This window comes from Theropithecus gelada, chromosome 10, assembly GCF_003255815.1.
Source record: "Theropithecus gelada isolate Dixy chromosome 10, Tgel_1.0, whole genome shotgun sequence".
NCBI lineage: Eukaryota > Metazoa > Chordata > Mammalia > Primates > Cercopithecidae > Theropithecus > Theropithecus gelada.
In genome coordinates this window covers 919,107-942,447 of record NC_037678.1, presented here as the reverse complement: position 1 = coordinate 942,447, position 23,341 = coordinate 919,107, and the positions used below count along the sequence as shown (strand labels likewise).

General features: G+C 52.7%; 1 protein-coding gene across 4 annotated transcripts in view; it reads right to left on the bottom strand.

Moving 5' to 3' along the window:
* BRD1 (bromodomain containing 1) overlaps positions 1 to 23,341 on the bottom strand; it is a 49,290-nt gene that overhangs the window by 18,608 nt on the left and 7,341 nt on the right. For 2 of the 4 annotated variants that reach the window (XM_025400218.1, XM_025400221.1), the window contains exons 3-7: positions 10,328 to 10,484; positions 5,647 to 5,778; positions 5,098 to 5,226; positions 4,351 to 4,663; positions 505 to 765 (exon numbers count right to left, since the gene is read on the bottom strand). In XM_025400218.1, the coding sequence (XP_025256003.1) occupies positions 505 to 765; positions 4,351 to 4,663; positions 5,098 to 5,226; positions 5,647 to 5,778; positions 10,328 to 10,484 (992 nt within the window). Of the gene's footprint in view, positions 1 to 504; positions 766 to 4,350; positions 4,664 to 5,097; positions 5,227 to 5,646; positions 5,779 to 10,327; positions 10,485 to 22,290; positions 22,453 to 23,341 lie in introns of all 4 variants that reach the window. The other 2 variants (XM_025400220.1, XM_025400217.1) reach the window with 2 other exon arrangements.

The following is a 23,341-nucleotide window of genomic DNA, read 5'->3' as shown; positions in this document are numbered from 1 at the left end:
CGGGCAGACGAGGCCTCTGCGGTACCTTCCCTCCCTTCACAGCATCAGGGAGGAGCCTTTAAGTGATAATAATCTAAAACGGCCCTTTGAAAATGCCACATTTGATGGCCTAGTGTATTATTAAATGGCTTCCCGTCAATTTACAAAACACAACAAAAACATTTATCACTCTTATCATTCAAGCTACCTTTACTCTTCAACATAGATCTAAACCATTCTTTTCAAATAGTTTTTCAGGCCCAAGTTAAGAGAAAATTTTTATTCTGTGCCTTAAATTTTATCAACTAATTACGTGAAAAAACACAGACAGCACAAATTATAAAGTCTCTTTCGAAGGAAACCACCACCCAGTGGGAAAATCAAGTGTTCCGGGCTTTGTGAATTTTATGGAACTGGCGCTAACCCGAGCCTCCATGCACACCAACGCTGCTGCCCGTGTCTGGGTCTGTGCCTGTGCCTGAGCCCTGACGGCAAGAAAGAGGGGCAGCCCTCACCATGGCTTACCTTCCTCGCCCGCCTCCAGCCCCAGCGGAGCTCCGTCCTCGTCACAGCCTTCCGAGCCTGGCCCCATGGGCGGGGGCTGGCTGTGCTGCTGGCTCAGCTTGTTTCGGAGAAGGGCAATTTCCTTTTTGAGCAGCTTTGCCCGCTTGCTCCGGGAGCCACTGGACTTCATAGCGCAGGTGAGGTCGAGCATGTCCAGCAACTCTCTCAGCTGCTCCTCCAGGCCCAGGTGGGCTCTGTTGGCGGGGTCCAGCAACCTGTCCACTGAACCAAAGGACACACGCTGTCAGTCATCAGGTCCCACGCACCTTCTGGGAACACATCACCGGTCCCATCTTTCAAATCACCTTCGGCCAAGGCCCTGAGAATGGCTGTTAGCAACGAGGCCCAGGCCCTGCTCACCAGAGGCCCCAAGCGGCCCCTCCCCTGCGCTCTGAATCCACCATGGGGCTGCTGCTACAGGAACACCCTGGGATGCTCCTGATGGAGAATTTCTACTCCCATGACAGTCACCGCAGAAGGGGCAGCGTTCAGGTAACATCGCAACCTCTCCTGGACCAGGACCCTCTGAGGCTCCCTGTGCAGAGAGCCCGGCTGGCTGGGTGAGGGCGCAGCACACAGACCCCAGAGAGCGCCCGGCTGGCTGGGTGAGGGCACAGCACACAGACCCCAGAGAGAGCCCGGCTGGCTGGGTGAGGGCACAGCACACAGACCCGAGAGAGAGCCCGGCTGGCTGGATGAGGGCACAGCACACAGACCCCAGAGAGAGGCGCACGCTCCACCAACCCAGCACAACTCAGATGGACCTGCACTGGCTCTGCAAACAGAGGTGACGACTGGCAAATGTGTTAAGTTAGGGCCACGGCATGTCCTGAGCGGTGTCTCAGCTGAAGGATTCAGATGCTGATCACTATGTGGCTTTATTTAACGGGCTGTAAAATTCACAGATCATTCTGAATTTCAGGCGTATTTACTACAAAGTCCCTAAAAACTTCACTTTCAAAAACACCAAAATGTATAAAGCACAAATTACCTTAAGTAAGAGGTGGCCAAGAAAAGAAACTGCTCCTCAGAGCTGTCTGAAGATAAAACCAGAGCGAGGAGAGAGGACAAAAAACAAAGTAAGACTGCCCAAAACACGTGGATTCTCTTCATCTAAACACAGGTGTTTTACTGAAAGCATCTGTCTTTTTGACTGAATAAGTAAAGCAGTAGCAGAAACAAAATGCTTAAATCATTACTCCTTCAAGACTTGTATCCATAACATCACTTTGAACAAATGTCATAGATAATACTCAAAAATGTTCATACAAAAAAACACATCCTTTGAAACCCCAAGAAGAAAGCCTCGAAACCTCCGTTTCTTTTAAAACAAGAGACCCACGGCCTCCAGGTCTGTGGCTAGGGCTCCAGGCAGTGGGAGGTGTCGGCTGTGCTGAGAAGGGCAGCAGGTGCGCCCTCAAGGCACACCGTGGCCACTGGCTCACCTGTGCACTCTGAAATACTGAGAAAGAAGGAAACTAGGACTTCTCATCCTTCATTTTCTCCTTAGCAAAAAAAACCCGAGTGTAGAAATTCACTTAACAACTTGCATGACCATGATCTGAAAGACGCTGACACTGAGAGACCTCCACACCGCTCCATTCGAGGGAGGTGGCGTGGTGCTGGGAGCACGATGTGGGGGAGCACAGGAGCAGGGCCCTAGGGGCAAAGGACGCTCCAGGCTGCTCAGAAGACAGGGAGTCCAAGAGTGATGCGTCTTCCTGCTTTTAAGGGCAGGCAACCAGCATGCATCCTGAATGGCCGGCACCGGGCACCAGGTGGGCGTCTGACAGCTGATGGCAGGCAAGGCATCCAAGCTAGAGCGTGAAGGCTGTGGGGGGCAGGGGGAAGCTTTCCCATGGTCACCAGAGGCTAGAGAAGGGCCTTCCAGGACAAGCATGGGCCCTGGGCTCACTCTGAGGCGGCTCAGCCCCAGCTCCTCTCAGATCCTCAAGGGAACGTTTCGGAAAACGATAGCTGGTCTGATCAGCCTGGAGAGTGCAGCTTCAGGGAGGGGTTAAAGCTCCACCAGAGTTCACCAAGAGTCAGCAGCATTGTTTGGAGCTTGTGTTTATTTTCTAAATTTCTCCAAGAAAAACGTGTTACTCTTAAAATCAGAGACAAAGCATAAAAATATAATCCCATTCTGTTTTTTCTTCGAGACAGAGTCTCGCTCTGTCACCCAGGCTGGAGTGCAATGGCACAATCTAGGCTCACTGAAAGCTCCACCTCCTAGGTTCACACCATTCTCCCGCCTCAGCCTCCCGAGTGGCTGGGACTATAGGCGCCCGCCACGCCGCCTGGCTAATTTTGTTTTTGTATTTTTAGTAGAGACGGGGTTTCGCCGTGTTAGCCAGGATGGTCTCAATCTCCTGACTTCGTGATCCACCCGCCTCAGCCTCCTTTTCTTTTTTTTTTTTTGGAGACAGGGTCTCACTCCATCACCCAGGCTGCAGTGCAATGGCACAATCTCCGCTCACTGCAGCCTCCGCCTTCCACGTTCAAGTGATTCTCCTGCCTCAGCCTCCGAAGTAGCGGGATTACAGGCACGCGCCACCACACCCGGCTAATTTTTTGTATTGGTAGTGGAAATGGGGTTTCTCCGTGTTGGCCAGGCTGGTCTCGATCTCCCAACCTCAAGTGAATCCACCTGTCGGCCTCCCAAAGTGCTGGGATTACAGGCATGAGCCACAGAGCCTGGCCCTATTCCCATGCATTAAAAGAGTACAGCCCATCCTCCAACGCTCACAGGTGTCAAGTGCTGCGGGACCCCACGGGAAGCAGGGAGCCAGCACTGTTGCCATGAGGGGAACGGACAGTGAAGCAACGATGGCCCAGCTTGGCTGAACCCCACGATGGCAGGAACATGGAGGAGAGAAAGAGGGCCAGGCCTCATCCCAGAAGCAGCAACCTGGCACGGGTCAGTGATTCATCAGGAGAAAGGGTAGGCCAAGAAATCAGGGATATGGGACCTTTTGATAAATGAGCCAAACACACCATGATTTCTGCTCAGTTTGTGGCTCAGAGCTGGAGCTGAGGTGCAGGAGCTCTAGGTGCTCTGACAACCCATGTGGGCAGGACACACCCTTCGGCAGACAATCCCGGAGGTGCAATCAACAAGCAGGGTGCAGGGGACACCCCTGGTTTCCGAGGACCGGTCTAGAGAAGGGTGCAGGTGACTGCACACGGCTGCAGCACGTGCCTGGGCAACTGAGAAGCGCAGGCCCTGGCTGGAGGTCCAGGTGGGCCGTGAACATGCTCCTAGAGCCCTTTCTACAACATGCGCAAACCACGAAGTTAAAGGGCCGGAGGCAAAGCCAGAGTTCCTCCGGCTTCACGCCACCCTCGGAAGTTATCCACTCCTAGAGGCCCACTCTGGATGCAAACCCCCAACTAAGCTGCTTTCTGGGTCTGCATCATCGAGACCGGCCACCCCGTAGGGAGCCACAGCCACATGGGTCCTCCTGGCGGGCACCCAAAACACAGCCAGTCTGAAGTGACAGGTGCTGAGTGTAAAATACACATCAGATGGCAAAGAAAGCTTATATATCCTCAGTAACGTTTACACTGATCCCATGTTGAAATCAACTCTTCCATATACTGAGTAAAATAAGATACATTATTAAAATAAATTCCACCTGCTTTTTTTCCATTTTCCAGTGAGGCTACTAGAAAATGTAAATGATGTATGCGGTTGCGTGCAAGTCCTCCCGGACCGTGCTGATATGGAGCTGGCACAACAGAGCAGGACAGAGTCTGCTAGAAAGAGCGTCTTCCAGCTCCTCCGGACACAGCGCCAGTTCTTACCGTCTTCCCAGGAGAAAGGCCGCCGCGGCGCCGCAGCAGGCCGCTCAGCCAGGTGCATCCCCGAGGCCTCCTCCAAGCCGATGCTGTCCACCTCGCGCCGGGCCTGCCTCAGAACAACACCTCCCTGATCACGCAGCCTCACCGCGGCTCTATAGAACACGGTGTCCCTGGCATTGTACTTCATGCAGTTATCTATAATGAGATCAAAATCCTCCTCAAACTCATGGAGGTTTTTATACCCTTGAGCTTCTAACCGTTTCCTCATCGTGGCAAAGTCCATGGGCTGTTTAATGTGATCCAAATAATCTGGTACCTAATTTTAGGAAGGAAAAAGAATCATTTACAAACTAAAACAGGATATTAGTTTACTCTGTATTTATTATTCCATAGAACCCACAAGCCCATCCTGAGAGCCACGCACATACACACACGGTACAGACACAAGACCCAAGTACTGCAGGGACCTTCCCGACCCCAGCTCCTTCAGCTAAAGCGCACTGGAGGGTGCCAGGTGCATGCCGCCACAGCTCAGGGTACTGTCTGCACAGGGCCTCTCACCCACTGCACTTTCAATATTTTACAGTGAAATGCATCACTTTTATCATTTAAGAACAAATATGTTAAATAAAAACGAGAATTAAGAACACAAGGGACGTACTCTAGCCAGTCACACGTTTCCCAGTCAAACGGCAGCACAAATCCACAGTCACACGTGCGGCAGGACAGACGAGCGCCGCAAACACCCACCTCCTTCAGACTCACGGGCTGCGCAAATATCCTGGCGGGGTCCTTGTCCTGCAGCTGGTCCAGCACTGAACGCAGCAGCACCGTCAGCGGGGTCAGCCGCAGCTCCATGGCAACCTGCTCCACCTTCACCTGGGGGGGCCCAGCAGAGCCTCAGCTTTAGGGAGCCCCACACGCACCCCACAGCCACACGCACTCCACATGCACCCCCACAGGCTCCTGGGCTTCTGTCAAGGCAGGGGTCAGTGCAGCCTCCACTTAGGGCCCTGCGACCCATGGCAGCCAGGCACCCGACCTGGGCTGAGCAAGGCACTCCGTGGGCCAGGACCCACAGGGTGCAGCCCACCCTCTGCAGGAGCTGCCAGCATCCCACCCACACCCCATGGCCAGAGGTGCACTCCATGCGGGACAGACCCACCCACACCCCAGGGCCAGTGGTGCACTCCATGCAGGACACCCACACCCATGGCCAGTGGTGCACTCCATGCGGGACAGACCCACCCACACCCCAGGGCCAGTGGTGCACTCCATGCGGGATGGGCCCAGCCCCACCTGCTCACGCTTGAGCTTCTCCCGCTTGCGCAGCAGCTCGATCAGCAGGCGGGCGCGCTCCAGGTCGTGCCGCAGCCGCTGCCAGTACTTCAGCTTCTCTTTGGCAGCCTTCATCTCCTCATCGTTTTCTCTCTGAGAACAGCGAACACTTCCATCAGTCAAACCCAGAGGCTCCTCCTGCAAAAGGCCTCAGATACTGCGCAGGTAAGACCCCAGGAGGTGTCCACGGCAGGGGTCCTGCAGGCCCATCCTGGGGAGGACAGCAGACCCACCCTCACTAGAGAGCCCCGGACAGCACCGGGACAGGGGGGACAGAGGAGATGGAGGGGATGGCGGAGACAGAGGGGACCAGCAGGCCAAGGTGAGCAGGGCGGTGGCTCCGGGGCACAGATGCCACCCTCCAGAGAGAACAGAGGTCTCCACAAGCTGGCGGGGAGGGGCCTTCACAGAACCAGAAAGGCCCACAGAGGTGGGACCAGGACAGAATGGGGGGCCCACGAGGACCCACCTCAAGGACAGCTGGGAATGGAGGGAGCAGCTTTGAAAAGAAACCAGGTGCATAGAAAACAACATGCTGGGCCCATCCTGGCTTGGACGGAGCGTGGCGGGGGCCTGGCACACAGCCGACCTGCCGTCCTGCCCTGCACAGCGCCTCCATCCCGACGCACATTTCCCCGCAGCCAGGGTCCCGTCTCCATCGACAGCACCTGCTCCCTTCTCATGGGCAGAAGGGTATGCCAGACAGCACAGGCCGCCAGCCTCACCCCAGCCCACATCCACGCCAGGATGATCAGAAGAAAATCAGAGCCCTGCAAAGGCCACGCACGACACAGACGGTCGCAGGAGAGGAGGCCACCTGGGTCTGCCCTCAGCCCCGTCCTCACCATGTCCCCCAGGCCTGGCCATATAGGCCTGCTCATCACAGTGCCAGGGGCACCCTGACCCTACCTCAAAGGGGAGAGGAAGTCACCGAGTGAGTGGGCCTGAGCGGGCCCCCGATGCCTGTCATCCTCCACAGCTGCAGGACACGCATGCCCTGCCAGCCTCAGGCCAGCCGTGGCCATCGGTTTCTGGCACATGCTCCACAGCTCTGAGACCCTCCTCTCCCCCAGTGCCTCTGTCCCCAGATTCCCACCCGCCCACCTCAGGGTGCAGTCACAGCTTTTTGAAGGACTGACGGTGTGAAGGCAAAGACTGCTGGACTACAAGATGCAAGGACCCTGGACTCCAAACTGCTCAGAAAAGGAGGCTCAAGGAGGGAGACCGAGTCCCGCACCCCCAAATCCCCTGAGGCCAGGCCTCCCCAGGGCGAGGCGGGGCACTGAGGTGCCAGTGTCCCCTGCAGTGAGGATCTCTGGGTTTTCCTCAATGCTGCTGAACACCCTCAGGCAGGAAATCGGGGCTAACAGTAACAAGGTCCACATCAACTCAAGCAAAGACAGGAAAACATGGGCTCCAAACACCAAGCTCCCCAGAGCATCTGAATACTGCCTGTCCCCCAGCTTGCAATCGACACTTCTGAAAACCGTGGCCAAAAGGACGTTTGGCATGGGAATCTGTTACGAAGCGGAAGAAATCTCATCACCTGAAAGTCCTTTATCACACACTGGCTGCTGAACAAACTTACTAGTCTGCTCCCCAACCTGGTTTAACAAAGAAACGCCACTGGCAGCGGCAAGGGCCCCATCAACGGCACCTGGGCCCTGAGGCCGACCGGCCTCCCGGCTTCGCCATGCAAGGTCCCATGACACACACAGCCTCATCCACTCAGAAGGACCAAGGTTCCTTACTCAGCTCTGAAGTGGTTGATATTTCCCATGTAAAAATCAACACTGGGAGGCTCCACAAGAAAGGACAGAAGTGAAGGAGAAGCACTCAGGTGTCCCCACTGCCGGGAAGCAGCACTGAGAGCCTCCGCGCCCATTCCAGACACACGGGGGAGACGCAGGGCTGGGGAATGGTCAGGTTAAAATCCCCTCTGCTGGGAGGCACAGACCAGCTCCTGGAGTGAGGCCCAGTGTCACAGAGTGGCCGGTCTCAGCCTCACCGGCCCCAGGCCTCCTGGCAACAGCACCCGGCTCCTGCCACTGGGCCCAATGCCGCCACCCGCTCCTGCCACTGGGACGGGCAGAGGCCACACCCGCAGCACAGCAAGGACAAGGTGGGCAGCAGCGCCCAGCATGCCCCAGAACAGACACTGGGAAAGCTGGAGGATGTGCTCCCAGGACAGGAAGGATGGGCCACGGGAGCAGGAGACGCAGTGCGACGCCACCAGCATACGCACAAATTGCTGCTCACCCTAAAGCTAAGCCACCGCCCTCGTTCTCCCTGCGGCCTCCAACAGCCACACACGCCAGAACAAACACCAGGGCCCTGCACGCGCAGCCAGCACAGACCCACCATTGCCGCAGCATCCTCAGCGCCTGCGGGCCTCTCAGAGACCCCATCCAGCTCGTCCACCTGCCCCCACCCCAGGGTCCTCTCCCAGGGTCAGGCTGGGGCAGGAACACAGAGACACAGAAGAATCAAATGCATCAGGTACTTCCAAAGCTTCGAAACCATGAAACCGCACCACGCCATGGCTGTCCCTGGCCAGAAGGTAGAAAGAAGCACAGTCTCTCCCAACAGCCCATCCACACAGAGGCAGGTTTCCAGGCTCTCCACGCCAACTGCTGTGCTGTGGCTCAAGTCTGGGCAGCTCCTTCTGCCCCAGGTGTCTTCACAAAGCCGCCCCCTCTGCTGCAAGAGCTGCTCCGGCCGCGCCGTGGGGATGCTCCCTCCTTACAAACGTATTCTGCACACAACAGGACGTGAGGCCTAACAGGCAGTGGTGAAGCAGAGGGGGCCCAGCTGGCAGGTTCCAGCTGGTCACCTCTTCTTTGCAACCCTCCCCCTGCCCTTGCCTGGCTCTACCACACCCCAGGCCACCCCCAGCTGCCTGGGTCCCCGTGGCCCCTGCCCACTGGCCCAAGTGTCCTGCTACAGCAGGGATCCTGGCCCTCGTGTCCCAGGTCCTGAGAGTAGAAATGAAGAGTCCCACAGCTGGACGTCCCCTGTCTGGCCACATCCACGCCCACTTCCCATGGAATCCGCCCTTCACAGCTCCTCTGAGGCTTATCTGGAGTCCTGTCCAGCCCCAAGATGAGACCCAAGATCTGAATCCTCAGCTTCCTCCCAGCCAAGCCTCTCTTCCATCCCTCAACATTGCGGGGCCAAGACCGATGCCTCCAGTCTCCAGAGCTTCCCGCCGCTCAGCCACTTCCTGACTCTGCCTCTTCAGAGCACCCCCCAACCCCGCTCTCCTTCTGGGAGCCCTGGAGGCTACGAGGTGAGGACGAGGAGAGATGGAAAGCAAAGTCACATCACGGAACGGAAGATGCAGTTAACTCATTCAACAGCCAAAAAACATTCACTGAAGCCTCAACTCTGTGGCCATGTGAGGATCCCACTTGGAGAGGGACTGGCTCACAGACTGTCCGGGGAGCCCCAAGTTCCCTGGACAGACACACAGGGGGGCAACCCAGGTAGACGGCACAGGAGGCCCAGAACACTCCACAACCAGGACACACCAAGGCCATCAGAAGACCCTGGACCCCACCACCAAATCAGACCCACAAATCACCAGCTGCCAGACCAGAGTGCCAGACTCTGAATTCCCTGGAGCACGAGGCAGCCACAGCAGGTGACTGAACAGGGCTCACGCTGCGGGGGCAGAGTCTGCGAGGCAGAGACAGCACCGGCCACTGCACGGGAACCCAACTGACCCTGCAGACTCAAGCTTCCCCTGAGCAAGTCGCCACCTCACAGCAGAGCAGGATGGTTCTGCTTCGTGCCCAGGATGGCAGTGAAAAGCACCATGAGGAAATTCCAAGAGGTGCTCAGGCCACGCAACACCGGCCGCAGATAGCTCTTCCAAAAAACCAGTGGCTCCTCACTAGGCAGCGTGGGCAGAGGGTGCTGGCCGCAGGTCCTGGGCCATGTGCAGAGCCATTTGTGTTTTCAATTTACTTTTGTGCATCTCACAAAAGCTACTTCACTCTGTAAACCCATTTTTTCAGAACTATTTCACAATATCAGATGAGTCTATAAACTCAAACCTACTACCAAAATGTAAGAGTTTGAGTTGGTTCTTTTAAAAAGGAAAAGTCCTGCTCCTTCCCTTCCACTCTCTCAGCTCTCTCAAGCCCTCCCCACCCTATCACAGTCCATGCTAAACCAGCCTTCAGAGCAAGGCCCTCGAAATAAACCACTCCTCACACATTTCCAAAACCCACACTCCAGGCCCAGCACACAGACCCCCACCCACTGGCCCGGGTGCTCACTGGGTCCCACTCCTGCTGTCCTCAGCCTGGACACTCATGCAGCCACAGCGTAACACATCCCTGAGCATCCCCAGCCCCCAGAACTGGTCACTGCCCATCAGCATGTGTGCGGGTAGGGCGGGGCGGGGCAGGGGAGCACAACTCACAACCGAAGAAACACCCCCCAGTGACAGGCATGGATGAGAATCACCCCCAAAGTCGCAGATCCAGGGCCCAGGGCACACCTAACTCCTCCTACAGGTCCGGGGCTGGACGAGACCGAGGCTTCCCAATGGGGAGCCTGGACCCAGGGGGCAGCACCACGTCCAGCCTGAACCAGGTGCCCTCTCCCTGGAGGGTGGGGGCCGTGAGCCACATACCTGCTGTGAGCTTCGCTGAGACTGCAGGCTGGACTGGAGCCGCCGCAGCAGGGGGGCACCATTCCTGGACAGCCGCTTGAGCAGCCAGTAGCTATGGGCTCGCTCCACAAACTGCTTCTTCCGCTGAATGGCCACCTGATTCGCAATCCTATTTAACCTAAAACATAAACACTCAGTTTATCTTTGAAGCAGTACATTAAGATGTTTCGTCACATAAACTAGAAATGACAGTGTTACTGCTAATAAAACCATGTGTTCATGCTTTTTCTCCCTAAACCATGACACGTGTAATTTCTACTATCCCTAGTGCTGCTAAAATTCACAACCTCCAACCACTTGAAGATTTCATCTACTTTTTAGGTTGGGTGCAGTGGCTCCTACCTGTAATCCCAGCACTTTGGGAAGCCGAGGCGGGCAGATCACTTGAGGCCAGGAGTTTGAGACCAGCCTGGCCAACATGGTGAAACCCTGTCTCTACCAAAAATACAAAAATATTAGCGGACTGTGGTGGTGCATGCCTGTAGTCCCAGCTACTTGGGAGGCTGAGGCAGGAGAATCCGTTAAACCTGGAAGGTGGAGGTTGCAGTGAGCCGAAATCGCATGACTGCACTCAGAGCCTGGGCGACAGAGCGAGACTCTGACTCAAAAAAAAAAAAAAAAAAAAAAAAGATTTCATCCACTTCTCATTCACTACAACATTTATCAGATTGAACATCCAAAAGAAAACATGCTGAGCAAAGCCTTCGACAGTTTTCATTCTTCCTGTATGACCCCATCTGCACACAAGCTGACTTCAACCACATCTGCGTCAGCGGGTTCAAAACCCTAGACCCCGTCCACTCGGATACCATGGGAGAGGTGGGTGCTGGTCCCCACATCACCTCCAAGAGGAGAGAGAGCTCCAGGTATGAGCCACTGACAGGTGCTGTTTCACTGTGCTCACTAAAATGACCTCGGCCATCTTCAAGTCTCCCAGGAAATGCAAAGTGCTGCCCCTGGGGACACATGGAGCCACCAAGACCCTCAGCGCCTCTCATCCACCAAGGGAACACCCAACACTGCCTCTTCCGGCAGGACCTGGCTCAAGTGTGGAGCCTGCAGGAGAACACCCACTAGACCCAGAACTGACCGTGAGGTGCCTCCTCACAGGTGACCTGCCGGGGGAACTTTGCCAGAGTGACCCATCACCAAGAGCTCCCGTGCAGGTGTGGAACCCCTTCAGGCTAAAACAATCCTGCCCACCACTCCAAGGGCAGTCTGCATGCTCAGGACACCAAACGCCTGCCCACAAAGCACGCCCCTCCAAGGACAGCCAATGGAAGGAAGCCAGAGGCGGGGGAGGGAGTCGGCAGGTGCACTGGGACGCTGGGCTCCAATCACAGCCCCACATGGCTCCTCCTCTGCAGACTGGGCTGCGCTGGGCTGGACCTGGTCATCTCATGGGCTGTTGTTTTGGGAGCAGTTTGTTTTTACCACTTTGGACTGAGGCAAACCATGTGCAGGAAATAGCACCACCCTTAACTCTTCCGGTTCAGTGAGTCTTTTTTGTTTGTTTGTTTGTTTTGAGACAGAGTCTCACTCTGTTGCCCAGGCTGGAGTACCTCCACCTCCAGGGTTCCAGCGATTCTTCTGCCTCAGCCTCCCAAGTAGCTGGGACTACATGTGCCTGCCACCAGGCCCAGCTAATTTTTGTATTTTTAGCAGAGACAGGGTTTCACCATGTTGGCCAGGCTGGTCTCAAAACTCCTGACCTCAGGTGATCCGCCTGCCTCAGCCTCCCAAAGTGCTGGAGTGGCAGGCGTGAGCCACTTACTGGCCGCAGTGAGTCTCAACAGGAATGCAAATGTTTCCACACATGTATACCCTCAGGGTATTTTAATGACCAAATGAGGCAATATACATAGAAGTATTTTTTAACAATTTGAAGATCCAAAGAAATGCTACTTGACAATATGCTCATAAAGAAAGCATCCAGAGGTCAGGCACAGTAGCTCATGCCTGTAATCCCATCACCTTGCGAGGCCGAGGCAGGCGGATCACGAGGTCAGGTGGCCAAGACCATCCTGGCTAACATGGTGAAACCCCGTCTCTACTAAATATACAAAAAATTAGCCAGGCGTGGTGACACGCACCTGTAGTCCCAGCTACTTGGGAGACTGAGGCAGGAGAATCACGTGAACCTGGGTGGCAAAGGTTGCAGTGAGCCGAGATCATGCCACGGCACTCCAGCCCAGGCAACAGAGTGAGACTCCATCAGAAAGAAAGGAAAGGAAAAGGAAAGGAAAAGGGAAGGAAAAGGAAAGGAAAAGGGAAGGAAAAGGGAAGGGAAGGAAAAGGGAAGGGAAGGAAAAGGGAAGGGAAGGGAAAGGGAAGGGAAGGAAAAGGAAGAAGAAAGGAAAAGAAAAAAGAAAAGAAAAGAAAGAGAAGAGGCTGAGCTAGGCGCAGTGGGTCCGCCTAAAATCCCAGCACTCTGAGAGGCCGAGGTTGGAGGATCACTTGAGCCCACAAGTTCGAGGCCAGCCTGGGCAAGATGGCAAGACCCCATCTCTATAAACAAATTTTTTTTTAATTAGCCGGGCACAGTGGAGCATGCCGCCTGTAGTCCCAGCTACTCAAAAGGCTAAGGTGGGAGGATCCCTTGAGGATCTCCTGGGTCCTCAGGAATTCAGAGTGGCAGTGAGCCAAGATCATGCCATTGCACTCCAGCCTGGGCAAACAGAACAAGGCCCTATTTGTTGTTTGTTTTAGAGATGGAGTCTCACTCTGTCTCCCAGGCTGGAGTGCAGTGGGGCGATCTCGGCTAACTGAAACCTCTGCCTCCTGGGTTTAAGCAATTCTCCTACCTCGGCCTCCCAAGTAGCTGGGATTACAGGCACTGCCACCACACCCCAGCTAATTTTTTTTTTCTTTTTTTTGGACAGAGTCTCACTCTGTTGCCAGGCTGGAGTGCAGTGGCGCAATCTCGGCTCACTGAAAGCTCTGCCTCCCAGGTTCATGCCATTCTTCTCCTGCCTACAGCTGGGACTACAGGTGCCCACCACCATGCCCGGCTAATTTTTTGTACTTTTAGTAGAGACGGGGTTTCACTGTGTTAGCCAGGATGGTCTCGATCTCCTGACCTCGTGATCTGCCCACCTCAGCCTCCCAAAGTGCTGGGATTACAGGCATGAGCCACCGCGCCTGGCTCACACCCTGCTAATTTTTATATTTTTAGTAGAGATGGGGTTTCACTATGTTTGCCAAGCTGGTCTGGAACTCCTGGCCTCAAGTGATCCACCCACCTCAGCCTCCCAAAGTGCTGGGATTATAGACATGAGGGAAGAACGAGAAAGAGAGAAAGAGAGAGAGAGAGAAAGAAGAGAAAGAAGGAAGGAAAGGAACGAAAGGAAAGAAAGGAAAGAGAAGAAAGAAGGAAAGAAATAAAGAAGGAAAGAAAGAAGAAAGAAGGAAGGAAAGAAAAGGAAGGAAGGAAAGAAAAGGAAGGAAGGAAGGGAGGGAGGGAGGGAGGGAGAGAGGGAGGGAAGATTGTTTTTATTTCTTCTGACCCTTAAGATGTGAGAAAAGATTCTAACTTCATAAACAAGCCACCATCTTCTCCAGAGTCAGGGCTTCTGGAAATGTGAACAGCCCATGAGTTGTGAGCAAAAAAGGCTTTGATGAAAATGCTTTAAAAACTCAGAGCCAGAGACAGGGGTGTGCGTCTGTGACCCCAGCTACTTGGGAGGCTGAGGGAGCTCATATGAGCAAGAGGCTGAAAAACCCAAAATTAGAGTGAGGAAGAGCATGGAACAGCAGCTTCCCAGCTGAGATGATGAGTCCCCACCTCAACTCAGACAGAAGAGTTAAGGGGAAACAGACCTCAGATGAGAAAACTAAGCAAAGACATACATACGACAACCACAGAAAGAAGTCCCTCAGGGCTGGCTGGACTGAGACGCTGGCAGAGCGGGCAAGATGAGGGCCTGGGTGCAGCAGCCGTGATGCCCACCTCAGGGAGGATTGTAGACAAGTCAGAACCCACACTAGGGAAAAGAACCCTGGAAACGAGGGGAGGTCACCAGAGTTCCAACATCAAGTGTTCCTTGGATTTTTGTTAAGCCAAGTCTACATGCTGACATCTAAACACTTTACCATGGGACCCGCTAAATGCACTAGGGAATGTATGACTGGAAGACTGATATTGTTAAGATGTCAATACCACCCAAAGTGATCTATGGATCCAATGCAATTCTTATCAAAATACCAATGATTTCTTTTGCAGAAATAGGAAAATCCACTCTAAAATTCATATGGAAATTCAAGGAAACCCCAACAGCCAAATCACCTTGAAAAAGCTGGAAAAGTCACGCTTCCTGACTTCAGAATTTACCACAAAGCTATGGTCATCAAAACAGTGTGGTGCTGACAAAAGGACAGACATATAGACCATGGGGATAGCAGAGAATCCTGAAGCAAACCCTCCTGTATCCAGCATAGACTACTGACAAGGGTCCCAAGACCATTCAGAGGGGAAAAGACAGTCTTTTCAGCAGATGGCACTGGGACCAGTAGATATGGCTATGCAAAAGAACGTGAAGTTGGACCTTGCCTCATTCCACATATAAAAATGAACTCAAAATCAAAGACCTAGACATAAGACCTAAAACTATAAATCTCTTAAAACAGAAGGGGAAAGCTTCATGACACTGGATTTGGCAATGATCTCTTGAATAAAGACACCAAAGGCACAGGAAATGAAAGAAAAATAAACAGGACTTCATGACAAATGTTAAAATGTGTGCATTAAAAGACACATCACAGAGTGAACGGGAGGAAACATTTTCAAATCACGTATCTGATAAGGGATGAATATCCAGAAATTCCTAAAACTCAACAAAAAATAAACAACCCAATTCAAAACTGGTTAAAATGCTCAGACAGACAATTCTTCCAAAGTACAAATGCTCAATAAACACAGAAATGCAAATCCAAACTACGATGTTACCTTCAAACCCATTAGAATGGCTACCAAAAAATACTAACAAAAATTAAAAAAACGTTGGTGAGGATGTGGAAACCCCGAACTCTTGTGCACCACAAGCAGGAACGTAAAAAGGTGCAGCCACTGTGGAAAACAGTGTTGTAGCTCCTCAGAAACTTAAAGACAGAAATGCCGTGTGACCTGGCAATGCCACTTCTGGGTACACACCCAAAAGAACTGAAAACAGGCTCAGATACTTATCACCCGTGTTCCTCACAGCATCACTCACAATGGCTAAAACATGGGAGCAACCCAAGTGCCCATGGAGGAAGGAATGGGTAAGCAAAAGTTTATCTCCACATACAGAGGGTTATTCAGCCTTAAAAGGCAAGGAAGTTGCAATGCATGCAATGACATGGAAAAACTTTGAAAATGTGCTCAGTGCAATAAGCCAGACACAAAAAGACAAATACTGCCTGATTGCACTTACGTGAGGGACTGAAGAGGAGTCAAATTCATGGAGACAGGGAGTAGAACGGTGGGTGCCTGCGGCCAGGGAGGGAGGAATGGGGAGTTCCTGTTTCACGGGGACAGAGTTTCAGACTGGGAAGACAAAAAGGCTCTGAAAATAGATGGTGGCGAAGGCTGCACAGCAATATCAAAGTGCTTCATGCCCCTGAACTACACACTTACAATGGTTAAGACGATAAATTTTATGTTATGTGTACGTGACCACAGTAAAATACTGAAAAAACTTGAAATCAGACAGTTAAATGGAATGTGTACCTTCCAAATCAGTAGAAGAGGAAAAATGCCCCCCACTCAAAAAAAGCAAAACCATCTGAGTCAATACATCAGAAGAAAAAGGCAGCCGGGCGCAGTGGCTTCCGCCTGTAATCCCAGCACTTTCGGAAGCTGAGGAGGGCGGATCACGAAGTCAGAAGTTCGAGACCGGCCTGGCCAACATGGGGAAACCCCATCTCTACTAAAAATACAAAAAAATTAGCCGGGCGTGGTGGCGCACGCCTGTAATCCTATTCAGGAGACTGAGGCAGGAGAACTGCTTGAACCTGGGAGGCGGACGCTACAGTGGACTGAGATCACTCCAGCCTGGGCAATACAGCGAGACTCCATCTCAGAAGAAAAAAAAAAGAAAAAGGGAAAAAAAGGATCATGGAAACAAATCTAAAATAGATCAGTAATCCAACATAAGTCAACAGTCTAAACTTGCTAATGAAGAGGTTGTCAATCAGGTTAAAAATTTAAAATTCCAGTTTTAGGCCAGGTGCGGTGGCTCATGCCTGTAATCCAGGACTTTGGAAAGCAGACGCAGGTGGATCATGAGGTCAGGAGTTCAAGACCAGCCTGACCAAGATGGTGAAACCCCGTCTCTACTAAAAATACAAAAATTAGCCAGGCATGGTGGCAGGTGTCTGTAATCCCAGCTACTTGGGAAGCTTGAGGCAGGAGAATCGCTTGAACCTGGGAGGCGGAGGTTGTAGTGAGCCGAGATTGCGCCACTGCACTCCAGCCTGGGCAACAGAACGAGACTCCGTCTCCAAAAAAAAGAAAAAATTTTAATTCCAGTTTTAAAATACCACAGCAAGGCTGAAGCTGGACATAAGGAAAATGTCCACGTATACACTAAGGAGCAGAAAGTGGGTACTGCTGACCGATCAGCTGAGCTGAGGCCAGAGAAACACCTTGACTGGAGTAAAAGGGCTACGAGGGCTACTGCACCATGATCGAAGGAAATAACCAAATTCCAATGCGTACACACCGCCTAACAGGACATCTTGAAAATATCAAATACAAAACCTCCAGGAGCTACAATGAGAAATGTTAAACTTACAAGCCTAATGAAGCCAATTCACACAAAAATAAATTAAAGACATTAAAAATGTAAGCATGATTTATACATTTGACCCAACAAGCTCATATAGAATATTGCATCAAATAAAGAACACACATATTCACAAGCACAGATGGACTATTTACAAAAAATGTATAATCTATTGGGCCATAAAGTCTCAACAAGCATCAAACAATGAATGCGTTCCATGCAGGCCACATCCTCTGCCCACAGCACAAGCAATGGATATTAAGAGTTTAAAAAAGAAAGAAGGGAGGGAGGGAGGGAGGGAGGAAGGAAATCCCACATGCTTCTAGACTGCTAACAGGTAAAGGCAGAAATTATCATATAGAGGAACATGGTGGCCAGACGCGGTGGTTCACATCTCAGTCCCAGCACTTTGGGACACCAAGGCGAGAAGATCGCTTGAGCCCAGGAGTTTCAGACCAGTCTGGGCAATGCAGTGAGACCCCATCTCTTAAAATATATTTATGTGCATATATAAAAATAAATAAAACCAGACCCAGCATGCACACACCGCACAGGAAAAGGGTGATAAATTTGAGGAGTACAATGAAATTAACAAACTTCGGTTCATCAGACACTATAAAATTATGGTTGCTTTTAAGAACCTTTACACACTGACAGGTGCATGAATGGAATTTCATTACCGGGACTTGCTTCAAAACAAAGGAATGGAAGGAACGGGCAAGTGGAGGCTGGCCAGGCGCGTATAACTTCTGAAGCTGAGTGAAAGAACGGGGGGGCTCTCTCTAAAGATTTCCAAATTAAAAAAGAATTTTTTAAGGATATCACTAAAATGAAAAGATACACCCACCCACGGGCACAAGCGCACAACATACAGGGCACAGGCAGGGCAACAGTCCCCACAGCAGGCCCAGAGCCCTGGCATGACACACACGCACACCCCATGCCGGGCGGTGCAACATGGAGGACGCCGTGCCCACATCCATCGCTCAGGAAACACGAAAGGCCAGCCAGCCAGAGCCCTGAATCTCACCTCAGGGAACTCCTGCACCAAGGCTGGGGCACCACCAAGCCTGCTGCCCATCGCCAGGGGACACCTGCTCTCTTCACACGCCTGACGTGCATGGGGAAGGGCCACATCTGGGATCCTCTCCGACGGGGCAGGGCGGGCACAAAAGGACACAGCCCCAGCAACAGGCAACTATGTAGAGCACCTGGGTAGTCCCTGCTGTCTTTACTTTTGTGAATATTTTGTAAATTTGAAGTTATTTCCACATAAAAAGGTAAAATCAAGCTCCCCACCAGCCCGAGCCCAGGAGGTGCTCTCAGGAAAGCCACCACCGCCTCCAGCAGCTCTAGAAATGAGCCAGTTCATCCACCGGCGACGGCAGATGGGAACTCGGAGTACCTCAAAACAGCTGCACTCCACCCCCCCACCGCCCAGGTAGCACCTAGGCTGGAGCAGAGGCGAGAATGTGCGGCAGGAATCTGCCCCACTGTCCCCAGTGGTAAACAAAACTTCACATAAATGTTCAACCCCACTTCTGCCAAAAGTAAGTAAATATGGTGAAAGTGAAGAGAGATAGAAGTCAGCTACACTGTGGTGTCTCCCCTCTGCTGAGAACATCCTCTGCATGCCTGGGGTGCTTCAGGAAAGAGAACCAGGCCCAGCAGAACGGTGCCCCACAAAGCTAGGGGTGGGAATGACATGGTTGGGTACCCAAGTTGTGGGGGGCAGGGCAGAGCTGTCTAAATGGCCAGGTGACTGTGGTCCATGGCCCATGGCCCTGCTCTGTGAAATGCTAGCTTTAGTTCAGGAAATGCCAGCATCTTTAGGAGAGTCAGAGTGTGAGAGTGCAGAGGAAGGTGTGGTGAGGCCGGTGAGAAATACAGCCCATCCTGTGAGCACTCCATTCTCCCCAGCACAATTTTTATTTGCTTCAGCTTTTTCAATTAAAACAAATCTAGGCCGGGCACAGTGGCTTATGTCTGTAATCCCAACACTTTGGGAGGCTAAGGCAGGCGGATTACCTGAGGTCAGTCAAGAGTTCAAGACCAGCCTGGCCAACGTGATGAAACCCCATCTCCACTAAAAATATAAAAATTAGCCAGGCACGGTAACAGGCACCTGTAATCCCAGCTACTTGGGAGGCTGAGGCAGGAGAATCGCTTGAGCCTGGGAGGCAGAGGTTGCAGTGAGCTGAGATTGCGCCACTGCACTCCAGCTTGGGTGACAGAACAAGACTCCGTCTCAAAAAAAAAAAGAAAAAGAAAAAGAAAAAGAAAAGAAAAAAATCTGTTCCCAGATACAGTAACATCCATTTCAGTAGAGGAGAATCCCTCCCGCCCGTCAGCCTGCACCAGGAAGAGCTCCATCGTGAGCTGCCAGCTACAATCTGCACTAAAACCCAGAAAACCAACAAAGTCACATGAGGGCAGGAATGGGTCCAGTGTTTCAAACGGCATTCAGGTCTGTTCCTCACGCAGGAGAGCAAGTGCTCCCGCAGACTGCGTCCACCCAGGTGCCCTCCAGGGCTCCCAAGCACCGGCTGGCCCTGCCCTGCAGCTCCTCCTTCCAATGTGTCGTCCTGGTGCTTCCTTCCCGAGTGCCCACTACTCTAGACCTGATGTAGGTCAAGCACAGGGAGCTGCCACCTGTGGCCTCAGTGCCCCTGCCATGCCTCCCAGTGCCACCCACAGCAGCCAACTCATGCACCCACACTGCCCGGGAGGTGCCCACACAGGGCCTCCCAGTGCCACCCGCAGCAACCAACTCATGCACCCACACTGCCCGGGAGGTGCCCACACAGGGCTCCCCCAGGGGGCACTGAGCCAGAACTTTTATAAAACAAAATTAACAGCCAGAAATATGGAGGAAAAAAAGACTTAAAAACACAAGCCAAAGGGGGCCCCGCCCAGTGGCTCTAACCTGTAACCCTAGCACTTTGGGAGGCTGAGGACCACTTGGGCCCAGGAGTTCAAGGCTGCAGTGAGCTATGATTGTGCCCCTTCACTCCAGCCTGGGTGACAGAGCAAGACCCCGCCTCGATTAAAAGAACAAAACCAAACCTCTGCAGGTGCCCACCAGGTGACAGCTAGGATCCTCACAGGGCCTACCTAGCAGATTCCATGCCCCCAAGACAGAACAGCTTCCCCACCCTCTGAGGACAGCTGTGCAGCTCAACAGCCTGGGGCTGCAGCAAGAGCCCAAGGGAGACAATGCCTCCCGACAGTGACCCCAGAAAATGTTCCAGAATAGTGACATCTTTATTCCAGAGTCAACATTACTACCCTCCAGCATCAAACAGACTAGAGACTAAGGCCGGGGCTGGGCGAGGTGGCTCACGCCTGTAATCTCAACACTTTGGGAGGCCTAGGCAGGAGGATTGCTTAAGCCCAGGAATTCAAGATCAGCCTGGACAACACAGTGAGACCCTGTCTCTATAAAATCACAAACAGACTAGCGCCAGGTGGCCTCCAACAGTGTGGTAAGCGAGTCCGGGTAGGAAAAAAGGGCCAGCGGCCTTCCGAATTCCAGGGCCCCGGGTGCCTACCGGGCAGGGAATGGCAGACAGGCACTCTCTGGACTGTGGGGACTGAGGCCCGCCACCCAAGGCCCTTAGCGGCCGGCATACACAACCTGTGGGTGACCGTGTCTACACAGGACTTTGCTATCCATCCGCCAGGACCTGAGGGGAGAGAACTGCCGGACCCCATTCTTGCCCGTTCTGCCACCATTTCAGACACCCCACAGGGACTCATTTTGGGGGTTCCCACTGACTTCCAGCAAGTCCAAAAGCCGCTCAATGACCCCAGCTTATAGGCAGCCATCTGTCCTTGCCATGCTGACCCTTTTCCCCTGATCTCGCAGTGCCTCAAGCTCCAGGAATGGCTCAGAAGGGGTACAGAGCCAGTGGTGACAGCACAGTGGGTTGAGGAGTCATCCCTGGAGCGATGTGTCTGGCAGAGGCCTTGGGGAGCTCAAAAGGATGGCGCTAGGGGTGCACGACTGTTCATGAAGACAAAAAGAAATTAAAAGAGGCACCAGAAGGAACTTTCTTCACGTGAGATAGTTCAAGTTCAGACCAGCTGCTGAAAACATCTATTAGGACACGGGATGGACCAACTAATCTTCATATCAAATCCAAGACAGGAGATCCAGACAAACTCCATAATGTGTGCCAAGTCCAAGCTCAAACAATCAGCTGGGGGACCTGTCTGCTGAACGACTGGCGGTGATGGGCTAGGACCAGAAGGCGGCCCAGGGGCCCCGAACAGCTCTGTTCACCTCCATCCAACCACATAGCTCTGCACACCAGGCACTATCTCTGTAGGCTCACCACTAACAAAGGGACCAGTACCATCTGAGGACTGCCTTTACCAACAAGACTAAGATTTCTTGGAAGAATATCAATTCCAGGGGTCAGTGTTTCTCTTTCTCTAAACATGCCTCACACAGAGGATCTCCAAATGCAGCTGTGTCAAGGAGAACCAAAACTCAAGAGACTGCTCTGGATAACCATGCAAAACCCTTTAGAGACAGGGTCTCCCTCTGTCGCCCGGGCTGGAATACAAAGGTGCGATCACAGCTCACTGCAGGCTCGAACTCCTGGGCTCAAGCAGTCCACCCACCTCAGCCTTCCAGTGTTAGGATTACTAACCCGAGCCACCGCACCCAGTGAACTTCTCTAACAGCTGAAGTCAATTGAACTTAAATGCATGATGAGAAGCAGCTAGGTATTTAAAGTTCGCCGTGCATTTTCATCTGACTGATGCTTCCCTTCCTAAGGCTGACCAAGACCAGTTGATCCTTTTAAACTAAAAATAAAAAGTCCCCAGTGAAGGCAGGAGGAACACCCTACCTATCAGGGTGAAGGCGGGAGGAACACCCTACCTATCAGGGTGAAGGCGGGAGGAACACCCTATCAGGGTGAAGGCGGGAGGANCCCTACCTATCAGGGTGAAGGCGGGAGGAACACCCTATCAGGGTGAAGGCGGGAGGAACACCCTATCAGGGTGAAGGCGGGAGGAGCACCCTATCAGGGTGAAGGCGGGAGGAGCACCCTATCAGGGTGAAGGCAGGAGGAGCACCCTATCAGGGTGAAGGCGGGAGGAACACCTCATTTGAATGAAGGTAGGAGGAGCACCTTCAGAAAGCCTTGCCTATCTGAGGTTCCTGTCCATGAGGTCAGAAGTTCAGGCTCTCTTAGTAGAGGAGCTCCCCTAGAAGATCTGAAGCAGTCAGAGGAAACAAACCAACACAGGCTGTCTGTCTGCTGATCACAGTCTCTTTTAAGACACTTTCTATTTTGCATGCTGATGAACCTAGTTTTGTTAAACAGATTATGCGTGTATTTATCCCTCATTTCATGCAATTAACCAAAAACAGTGACCATGAAACCCTGTTCGTCTTTTCACTGCATGTATGAACCCTCATGTGAATGAGTCCTGCAGCAATTCATGTTAAGGGAGCCCTAATTTCAAACCGGTGCAGATGGAAAAGACTTTCTCTTTTCCTTTAATGCTAAAGACAAAATGCCATCCTCTACAGATGCAGCTCAATCCCTGTTAACAAAAACTGATGTATGCTGGAGAGAGGCAGTGAGAAGAAAAAGTAGGGTCGGGCGCGGTGGTTCACGCCTGTAATCCCAGCACTTTGGGAGGCCGAGGCGGGCGGATCACCGGAAGTCACTAGTTCGAGACCATCCTGGGCAACATGGTGAAACCCCAACTCTACTAAAAATACAAAAATTAGCCAGGCACCGTGGCTCACACCTGTAGTCCCAGCTACTCGGGAGGCTAAGGCACAAGGATCGCTTAAACCTGGGAGATGGAGGCTGCAGTGAGCCGAGATCATGCCATTGCACTCCAGCCTGGACAACAGAGTGAGACTCCATCTCAAAAAAAAAGAGAGATGAGGCCGGGCGCGGTGGCTCAAGCCTGTAATCCCAGCACTTTGGGAGGCCGAGACGGGCGGATCACGAGGTCAGGAGATCGAGACCATCCTGGCTAACACGGTGAAACCCCGTCTCTATTAAGAAATACAAAAAACTAGCCGGGCGAGGTGGCGGGCGCCTGTAGTCCCAGCTACTCGGGAGGCTGAGGCCGGAGAATGGCGTGAACCCGGGAGGCGGAGCTTGCAGTGAGCTGAGATCCGGCCACTGCAGTCCAGCCTGGGTGACAGAGCGAGACTCCGTCTCAAAAAAAAAAAAAA